General features: G+C 36.0%; 2 protein-coding genes across 2 annotated transcripts; both read left to right on the top strand.

Moving 5' to 3' along the window:
* The first annotated feature begins 243 nt into the window (after window positions 1-243).
* LOC136817641 (uncharacterized) lies at window positions 244-3,002 on the top strand. Its single transcript, XM_067073961.1, has 4 exons — window positions 244-1,106; window positions 1,209-1,413; window positions 1,619-1,890; window positions 2,159-3,002. Exons 1-4 carry the CDS (start codon window positions 244-246, stop codon window positions 3,000-3,002), a joined length of 2,184 nt encoding a protein of 727 aa, XP_066930062.1.
* Window positions 3,003-7,958: 4,956 nt separating this feature from the next.
* Window positions 7,959-9,402, top strand: LOC136817670 (uncharacterized). The gene is made up of 4 exons (XM_067073990.1): window positions 7,959-8,017; window positions 8,246-8,311; window positions 8,573-8,794; window positions 8,947-9,402. Exons 1-4 carry the CDS (start codon window positions 7,993-7,995, stop codon window positions 9,093-9,095), a joined length of 462 nt encoding a protein of 153 aa, XP_066930091.1. The 5' UTR covers window positions 7,959-7,992; the 3' UTR covers window positions 9,096-9,402.
* The last annotated feature ends 756 nt before the right edge of the window (window positions 9,403-10,158 follow it).

The raw sequence follows: 10,158 nt of genomic DNA, 5'->3' as shown, positions 1-10,158 counted from the left end.
TTCTAACTAGCTATAAAATATTATTTCAAAAGAAACAAATCTGTATTCTTACTTTGCTTCGTTGTTGCTGAAGAAATAGATATGTTACTTTTTATGATAGCATTTTATTCTAATAGTTTATCTACACCACTTTGTAAAATAATCGTTCGATCTTCGAGGGTCTTCATATAAAATAATTTATACCTTATCGGGGAAAACTTCTCATGCCCAGTCGATCCTCAGAATGTTGAAAAGGAGTTCAAAATGATCGTTAAAAAATTAACTGGATCTGAAGAAGTTTTACAGAATGGTGGTGTGGCCTCAGCAGATTGGGATCATAACCGCCAAGACCCAATTAAAGAACTCAAAACTCCAGGCTATTTTACTATGGTTGCTCCTGATATTTTTATAAATGGTACTTGCGATGTGACTTGTAACAAAGTAGTTTCAATGCACCTCAATGAATGGGTCGAGCATATATATTATGTAGGGGAAGACCGTGTACCAAATCACCCATTTCTCAGATTTTTACTCCTCAATCTAAAACAACGACAAAAAGCACTCGATCAAGGAAGTTTTTTGGTTGCTCAGCAGCTAAATGATGCCCATTTGACTATTGAAGAACTGAGGGAGAATTTAGAAAACGACGATCAAAGTGTGCCAAGAAAGATTATTAAAATGGGTGCCAACATAGTCAACACCCATCCTTACTGGATGGAAAGAAAAAAAGAACTTGAAGCTATGATGTACTATCGCAGGAAGGAAGTAGGCGATTTACCAGCCTACTTCCACACCAATTCAATGGCCGAAAACCACTGGCGCCCGTTAGCTTTATTACTATCCAAATATAAAGCTGAAAATAGTTGTGTTGATCAAGAAGCATTTTATCAACAATTACTAGAAGACAAAAGACTTTTACGAAAAACAGTTTTGGAAAATCAACACATTACTACCCACTATTTTGCTGCTCGTACAATCAATTACTACAACACTGTTATGCGAACACTTTGCAATCTGACACATTTTGGTTCAGATTTGAGTTTGCCAAAGGGCGCGGACAAATCCATTCCCATGGTGTTCTCTTTTCTGAGCAACATGCCAAAATTGTGGAAGATTGTCTCAACTGTGTGAAGAAGATAAAGCAAATCAGCTCTATAATTGGCTCCAATCAGAAACAAACAATACTGATGAAATATTTTCACCCATGTTTACGAGTCTACATCCCGCAGGTGGATCAGAAGTTATTGTGAAAATGGAGAAAGAGAATGGATTCCTAATAAAGAGGGATGGGCGCCACCAGAAGGAACCAGAAATCCCCCTGAGTACGATCCATTGGGAGTTCCAATTCTTCAAACTTGTAATGAAGAGAATGATTTGAACGAGCTTCATACAGACATCACAAATATGGTGGCCTTCATTCTTGCAATGGATATTGTCTAAAGAAGAAAAATAAGGATTCCGAAAGACGCTATGTCGAGCTCATTTTGGGAAAGAAGATCCAATAACCAAAAAGACACCCGGCAAAGAATTACACCCATTTGAAGCTCGCATTGAAGGTGACGGTCATCCAAGATACGAAGGACCTCGAGATCACGCAAGAATGCTCAATCATATCAAAACCTTACTCATTGCTTGGCAGGCAAACTGTGACTGCCAAGCATTGATTGACCAGGATCTTTTGAACCTTGTCAAATACATTTGCTCTTATTGCTGCAAAGGTGCCACAACAACGGAAGAATTTGTCACTATTTACGGAGAGCTATTACATTCTTCAGACATAAGTACCACTATCAAGAATGTTGCGCAACGGCTTCTAATGAAAGTGGTGGGAGTTGTCGATGTACCAGCTGCAGCTGCTGATTTTATCAACACAGGAGGACACCTTTATCATTCCACGAATCTTACCCAAGAGTTGGTTTGAGTGGTTACCGCCAGTTGAACTCTAAAAAATCAAATGGCAGTGAATACGCTACCGTTGAAACGCCTTTAGACAAATTTCTTCGTCAAGAGCGACGTGAAGAAGATCCTGAAATGACTCTTTATGACTGGGCCAAGAAATGCAGGTGTAATTACCCCTGTGGACGTGATCATATTCCTTTATTCACTGGGACTGACGTGAAACCAATATGGCCACTTTCTGAAGACTGTTGCAAATCTCAACTCATGATCTATTCAAAAGAACGTGGGAATCGCCTGAGGATCTCAAGGATGAAGATGAACAATTTTCAGATGCACTTGCTGCATTTCTCAACGATGATCCGGATTGTCCCGACTTCTTGAAGGAAATTATATATTTATCAAAGCTTAAATATGACAAAAAACAAGAGAGGGAAAGACGTAGAAACAGAAACAGAAACGATGAAAATCAGATCCAAGAAAGTCAAGATGTGCAGCTAAGTCAACCAGCATCTCAAGATTCTCAGCAGTCATCTCAAGATTCAAATTATAATGATTTGAGACTAGGTGAAGCACTACTGAGAGATATAAGGCTCAACAACAATGTGAATTTTGATTCTATTATTGGAGAAGCTAATCTTTTCGATGGAGGTCCTGAATTTGATTGGAATGCCTATGCAAAAGAATGCTTTGGTTCTGACGATTGGCCAGAGAATACCAAAACTTGGCTTCAGGACAAATATGAAGAAGTAGAGGAAAGAATTGCCACTCATCTTAACAACTACAATCTTCCAGTTATCAATCTGTTGTATGCTAATCCTTTGCAGCGTGTCATAATTGCTATGAATCTAGAAAAACTTCTCAGTGTTGCTGCAGGTACTGATAATTCGGAACCTTTACGACTTCTTGTTCAAGGCTATGGAGGTACTGGTAAAACTTTCACGATCAACGCAATCACCTATATTACTAGGAGGTTATTCAGACGCAATGGATCTACTCTCAATATTGCACCAACTGGTGCTGCTTCCAATTTAATTCCAGATGGGCGAACTCTACACAGCACTACACCAATTCCTTTTATGACAAAAAGGAAAGAAGTACTGTCGACATTACAAGTCATCCAATGAACAGCCAGCAGAAAAGAAAATTACAAACACTGATTGGATTTAACAATGAAACCCAAAATCATGGTTTGTACACGTTGAACATGGACGAACGATCTATGTACTCTCCGAGGTTGTTGGCATGGTGTAACCAAAGATTTATGGAAGCAACCGAGGACTTTGAGAAAGATTTTGGGAATATTCCAGTCGTAAACTTCTTTGGGGACCTCGGGCAACTAGGCCCCATTGAAGGGAACGATTTGTTTATTCAACCAAGTAAAAAACCTACCCCAGAAAAACTGAAAGGACATGCAATTTATAGAAGTTTTAAAAAATGTGTTTTATTAACGCAAACCATGCGCCAAAAACCTGATCAAAAGACCCTTCTTGAAAGACTCCTGCGAATACGTTCCGGAAATATTACCCAACAAGATTGGCTCGACATTAATTCAAAGTACGAACCAAATATGACTCAGAAAGAGAGAGAAGACTTTGACAACGGTCGTGTTATCACTCTAAATGAAACTTGGCAAGAAGTATTTGATGAGAACCGTGAAAAACTTTCAAGATTGCGTGTTCCTGTGGCCACGATCCCCTGCACAGAAGGCAGAGGGAACATGTCATAAAACAAGTGGTCAAAAGCAAATGGGACAAATACCAGGAATTTCCTTCATTGCTGTCGGTTGTCCTGTTATGCTTACAAAGAACAAGGTCCTTTGACTACTTTTGGTTTGAATAATGGAGCAATCGGCACAGTAATCGCTATTCTCTACCCAGATGGGTGCTGTCCACCATCACCACCAGATGCTATTATTGTTCATTTTGAAGGTTATAATGGACCTGTTTGGAATGAAGAACATCCTAAATGGGTACCGATTGTCCCAATGAAGTCTAGATGTGACGCTCATCAAAGCTGTTCGCGCACTGGATTTCCACTACTTGCTGCATATAGTATTCCTATTGCTAAAAGTCAAGGAATGACGATTGGAGAAGGTAAACCAGCTACGCACATGCGCGTTAAATTACAGCAGAAAACTTTCATGGAATCTTTATCGTTAGGCACTACCTATACAGCTCTCAGTAGAGTAGAGTCCGACAAACGGTGGTGTCTTGTCGATGAAGTGCCCATGGATCGTTTAATGGTTATCAACAATCATAGTGGAATGCCTGGTAGAATAGAAGAGGAGAAAAGACTGAAAGGGATGTCCGATCAAATTGTAGCTGACTACCTTATTGGTATATATTTTCGCGTGTTACAAATTTTCGCGGGTACTTAATTTCGCGAGTTTTTTGGTCAATTTTCGCGAAATTTAATACTGTTTAAATTTTTCAAAATTACAAAATCGCGAAATTAAATACACGCGAAAAATTCTTTCTTAGTAATTTGTTAGTATTTTTACATCAAAAACGTTGTGTTTCAAGCAAAATCAGTCTTTTTCTTGCTTTATATTCCAAATCGCGAAATTTAATACACACGAAAATTTTCCAGAAGTCTGCAATCGCGAAATTTAATACACGCGAAACACGTTTTTTCGAAAAAATTTCGCGTTTCGCGAAAATTTGTAACACGCGAAAATATATACCAATAAGGTATGTTCATTATATGGATGGCTCCGATTCCTATCTAACTCTTTTAAATGCGTTTGACGAGTTTTGTGATGATGGAATAACGTCAACTGTATGTGAAAAGAATGATGCCAGTTGCGCATGTTTACTGTGCAAATCACGTCATTCAAATTAATTTTTCACTTAATAACTGTACAAAAAGCCATTCAAAATTTACAACAATGCAACCTTACTGCTCTTTCCAGGTCACATTTTCCGCATAGAAAATCTCGTCAAAGAAAATGTTTCGTCGTAAAGTTTACCATATTTTCCAAAATAATACTTTCTAGTATAATAATTTTCAAAAACAAGCCAATCTACGTGCTCCATTAAATTTCCATATTAACCTGTAATAACCTTTAAAAATGATTCACTCTTTGACGATTTATTTTCTCGCTGTAACCTCCTGTCACAGATTAAGTTTGTTGTGTGCCTATTTTATTTTAGTTTTGGACAGTTTTGTCTTAAGCATATGAAAAAAAACTTCGGAAAAATCCCTGAAAAGACAACTTCTTGCTATTCGACCTAAAAAAATATTTCAATAAGATTCTTTGACATGTTATGAATATAAAAGGTAAACTTTTAGAATGAAATAACTATGTTGCTTAGCCATATGGTTTTTTATCCTCAAAATAGAGAAATAGAGGTTTTTACCATGTAGTGGAATCAACGCTGTTATTTTGTTGGGCAAGCGGAGGGGTATGATAGATTTAGCTGAGAAACTAACTTGATCCTTGATGAAAAGGCTTATAGCAAATGCTTGACCTGGCCAACTATCTATCAAATTAAGAGCTTCATTCAAAGGAGGACTCGCATTATCAAAGTCGTACTCGTAAATAGGGATCTAAATAGAACCCCGGCGCCATAAAAAACAATACATATAGTGTTGTTGCTGAAACAAGCTTGTGCATTAATAGGGAAATGCGGAATCCCGGCGCCAGAAATCAATGACTCAGTTTTTACTGCTGTCAGCACTACTTGTTTTAGCCTATGGAATAAAATTCCCCTTGTACGACTAATTATTGTTTGCAAGTCAAACTCCCTTGGATAACCATTTGAAACATTTGTTGTAAATTTGTATGGACACTATGAATCATCACTATTTGGCGTGGCTAAGGGCTGACTGTGAGGGGAGTAGGGAGGTTCAGCCGTGATGATTCAAAATTTTCTCTGACATGACTTAATAATCCAGACGTATATGACAATACTTTAAAATATGTATTCTTTTTCTATTTTAGGTTGGTGAATCATCCACAACAGCAAAATTTTACTCAAGTTTGATCTTACTTTACTTATTGCTTCTTTATACTTCATAAAAGTGTCTAAAAGTGAAATCGGCCAAATCGTATGAGGTACTTCATGCATATCTCTGAACTGGAGTGACATTTTTCAAACAAACAATTTTGCATTTTGACGATATGTTAAAAGTTAATTAACACAAATTTGTTTACTTATAGATTTCTGGGCTATCTGTTCTGCTGTATAATGAAGCTATAAATTGCCACTTACGACATTCGAAATTGTTTCTAATTCACCCAAGATATTGATCACACTTTCTTACTGAACGCTCATTGGTTCTTTCATGTTGAAAGTGAGTATTCTGAAGTTTTATAACAACCAAGTTATATCTTCTTAATGATTTTTTAAAAACGAATCTGAAATTATCTGTTCGCTCAGTCTGACCGGAGAAATTGACCTGACCGCTAATCTTTGAAGAAGAGTCTCCTAGACATCAGTTCTCCCAGCTATGAAGTTATCAGCTAGAGCGGGAATATAGATATTATCAAGGGTATATTCACTCTTTTTAAACATTTTAAAATACTTTCAATTGTTTTTTTTTATTTACAGGTTTCTACTCTAGCACGGTGGATGAGCATGTTACGACGTCTATCAAAGTCAACGACGCCCAAAGATAAAATTTTATAAATAGCTGTTATTTTTTATGAATTTGGGAAAATAATAAATTGAAAGTAAACTTTAACTAGTCAATTTCCTGCTGGTGTTCCGGGGGGGGGTGAGATACTACGTTTGCGAGGTGAAGTATATGTCCGAGCCAAAGTTAGAAAATCAACCCTTTGAGAGACTGAATTTTGCCGCTGTTGCGACAATTCAAGGGACTACTTTTCTATTTTTTACTCAATTACCAAATATTATAACTTTTTAAGGGAATTGATTTTGAGAGACTTTCGAGGGTTTTAAAAAGGAACCATTTAGCACATAACCGACACCCATTTTGTCCATGTACCCCCCCCTCCTCCTCCACACGTGGTGTATCTACCATTTCGGGAGTATGTATTAAGTCAAAAACATAATAGAAAAATGTCCTTCTAACCTTGACCACAGAGCCAATTTTACAGTGGAATAGCATTATTTATCTTTTCTCAACCGGGACAGAATTCGAGAGATCTATCGCCACCGGACACGAAGTTTGAGCATATTTTTCCAGTGGGGTGGAGATCCCTGTGACACAAGGGTGTTTTAAAAATATCTACTCGATCTACTTTATTTTTATGTGATTTTTTGTGTACATGTTTTTTTTATAAGCAAGTGTATGCCCCTTGGTCAGGCTCGTGTATGCTTAAGTTCTTTAAGCATCCAGGCATATCTTATGCTTATTATATGCTCATGATTCACCTCGAGCCAAGTTTGTAGTGAAATTTCAGAAAAAACGTACGTGCTTGAAGTTTTGCAAAGATTTGTTCAGATTTTGGGGGCAGTGGAATGTAGGAAACCTTGGAAAGTCTTATTTTTACTTGACCTCTACCAAACCTTTTTAAATAGATAAAATGACAACTGGAAAAATATTTTAGGCTGACATATATGCTTATGTTATGTTTAGGAATCCTGCAAATCTGAGCTTCATATGCTTATAAACGCTATGCTTAAAAAAAACATGTACTTGATTGTTTCGCGTAACCCCCCTCCCTCTTTAGACCTCACGGTAGATCGTAAAAGTATGTAAAAGATTTCTTTTTTAGTTTGTTATAATGGACTGTGCAACTTCTTCAGCCATATGTTGGTAGAATCGAGTGCATTCAAAATTTGATAGTGTTTTTTGTTCAAAATCCACCAAACTAAATCCCGCCAAATTTCTGCCTTTTGGTAGGTCACGTACGTGATTTCAAACCAGAAAGCTACATTTATACAGATTTATGTAACATTGAAAAAACATTCGATTTTCGTAATGCAACAATAATGAAACTCCGAAAATTCGAATGTTTTCTTACATAATGGTTTGTTGCAACAAGTTATGTATTGCAACAAGTTATGCAACTCAGCGAAAATCTATAATTATGTAAGAAAACATTCGAATTGCAATGTTGATTGAAAGTTTGATGTCAAATTGAAATTTATGTCATTCTCAGTTCAGACAGCACCCAGTCAACATCAACCACCACGGAGATATATCATGGAAGAACAACAACTTCAAGCACGTATGTTTTATTTCAAACTATTATTTCCTTTGCTAGAAATAATGTACTCTTAAATTCAAAGATCATTTGTTCGGTTGACTGGAAATAGAATAGACTATTTTTAAGAGCAAAGCATAAGGTTCCCTTACCAGCACCTTTACTATTTTCAAATTATCTCTAAGATCAATCGTCAAGTAAATTATTAGTATTTTATAGCGTATCTAATCTGAATTATGATTGTTCTTTTAGAATTGGCGCAGAAACAAGCCCAAAAAGTTGCTAAGCAGGAGGAGGACCGTCTAAATGAGGCAATGGGTAAGGCTTTTTTTAATTGATTGACGACTTCACATATTTCATAAAAAGGAGTTTTTGCATATTTAAGTCACCAAAATGATACTTTGAAAGTTTTGCAAATACTTCTACCAACTATTACCAATTAATCACCATTATAATAGGCCATATTTTAAGGAACATATTCGCTTGGCTTAGTTTTAGTGTAAGAAATTGTGAAGGAGAAGAAATTATGCTGTATTATGCGGAAATAAATAACGAAACAGCAATACAATTATTTTTCAGCATTATGGTTCTCTGCTTATTCGGCGTCGAAACCAATCAACAACAACAACAACAACAACAACAACAACAACAATTTCAATTACCACCAGCGTCACCAACGAGGAGGGCAGAAAAGGAAGATAGAAAACGAGGAGGACAGGGACGTGAGGGAATTCGGATCGTGGGTGGCTCGGGGTGGGTTTTTCGAAAACTCAACAGAGAAAGTGGTGGACGAGCAAAAAGGTATTTGCATTAATATTCATTTATTCTATACAATTTCCTTTCACTTTAAAAGAGCCCTCGTTTATGGAAATCAAGAACATCGGAACTTTCGTCTTGTCATTCTATAATGAAAGTAACAGTGATACATTATATATATATTTTTTTTTTTGTAGCTCGTGCATACGTTCGGTATGCACGACAAAAAAAGAAGATGGGGCACAGCCACACCGACACGCATTTGGAGTTCGGCCGCTGGGTAAAGACCGGTGGCCAGTTGTATGGGTACTCCCATCATGGAAGCCACAAGAAGAAGAAAACCTAGGTAAACAAAATTTTTGTAATATTTTTTGTCATCGATACCTTTTTAATCAACATTCAGTTTAATACTAAAAAGGTTAACTAAGTTGCTTTCTTACCTAACTTTCCAGTGTCTTGACTATGAAATTATAGAGTGTTGATTATTAAGGTGTCTATGGTTGTAGTATTAACATATTTTATGCCTAGGATTTTTTCTTCTTGTGTCTTCCTTCAATGAAAAAAGTCCCATACACTGAAAATTCTATTTGTGCCTTTGCCCCATCTTCTTCATTATAAAGCTCATCCACCACTTTTTTTGTTGAGTTTTCGAAAAATAAAATACTCAAGAGTTTTCTACATGATTACCCTCCTCGTTGACGTTTTACTTTACCACGATTGAAATTGTGTGTTGTTGTTGTTGTTGTTTTTACATTCCTAAAAATAGCTGAGCTGAAATTTAAACTAATCTTAACCCTCTGGCCTTCATTCGTTTTCATTTATAAGCGGTAGAATGTTTTTTTTATAATGTATATGTTTTACAGTATGATATATTTCCATTTTCAAATAATGAATCATAAGAAATTCTTAACAACTTAGCTAAAATTGAGTTTTTGTTGACTCTTGTTGACTGGGTGCACATGATTTTATTTGAAGAATGACTTCTCTTTTTTCCTGTTCTTTTTTTGCAAATTTTTTTGTCCATGAATGAAATGACATGACGTAAGATACATGAGTTTAATATATGGTTTGATACGTTATTTAATATTTAATTTTAAGTTGGAAAAGGTTATTATAGTAATGTTGATGTATATTTACAATTATTTTTAATTTATTCAAATTATTTATTCAAATTATTTAAGAAGAATTAAAAAAAATTAATTTCACACTTTTTGACTTTTTGAGTGGCGATTTGAAAAATTTAGCGGTCGAATGGCAGTATCAAAACCTGTTATTATCGTTCTCACAATTTAAAAATCCCTTAATCAAATCGATCTGATTGGTTGAAACTCAAAATTATGATCTAATGGGCCTATGCTATATTACCTGTCATACACATACTCAATTCAAAAAAAAAATACGAGATTCTT

This window comes from Clytia hemisphaerica, unplaced genomic scaffold (genome assembly GCF_902728285.1).
Source record: "Clytia hemisphaerica strain Z4C2 unplaced genomic scaffold, Clytia hemisphaerica genome assembly, whole genome shotgun sequence".
Classification (NCBI taxonomy): domain Eukaryota; kingdom Metazoa; phylum Cnidaria; class Hydrozoa; order Leptothecata; family Clytiidae; genus Clytia; species Clytia hemisphaerica.
This window is presented reverse-complemented; position numbering and strand designations above follow the sequence as displayed.

What these genes read in the sequence shown, in the direction of transcription:
- LOC136817670 (XM_067073990.1), top strand. Translation starts at nt 7,993, where the DNA reads ATGGAAGAACAACAACTTCAAGCAC. An exon ending in CCGTCTAAATGAGGCAATGG is followed by an intron (nt 8,312 to 8,572) that starts GTAAGGCTTTTT and finishes ATTATTTTTCAG; the next exon opens with CATTATGGTTCTCTGCTTAT. An exon ending in AGTGGTGGACGAGCAAAAAG is followed by an intron (nt 8,795 to 8,946) that starts GTATTTGCATTA and finishes TTTTTTTTGTAG; the next exon opens with CTCGTGCATACGTTCGGTAT.
- LOC136817641 (XM_067073961.1), top strand. Translation starts at nt 244, where the DNA reads ATGATCGTTAAAAAATTAACTGGATCTGAAGAAGTTTTACAGAATGGT. An exon ending in TGGAAGATTGTCTCAACTGT is followed by an intron (nt 1,107 to 1,208) that starts GTGAAGAAGATA and finishes TACATCCCGCAG; the next exon opens with GTGGATCAGAAGTTATTGTG. An exon ending in TCCACGAATCTTACCCAAGA is followed by an intron (nt 1,891 to 2,158) that starts GTTGGTTTGAGT and finishes TCTATTCAAAAG; the next exon opens with AACGTGGGAATCGCCTGAGG.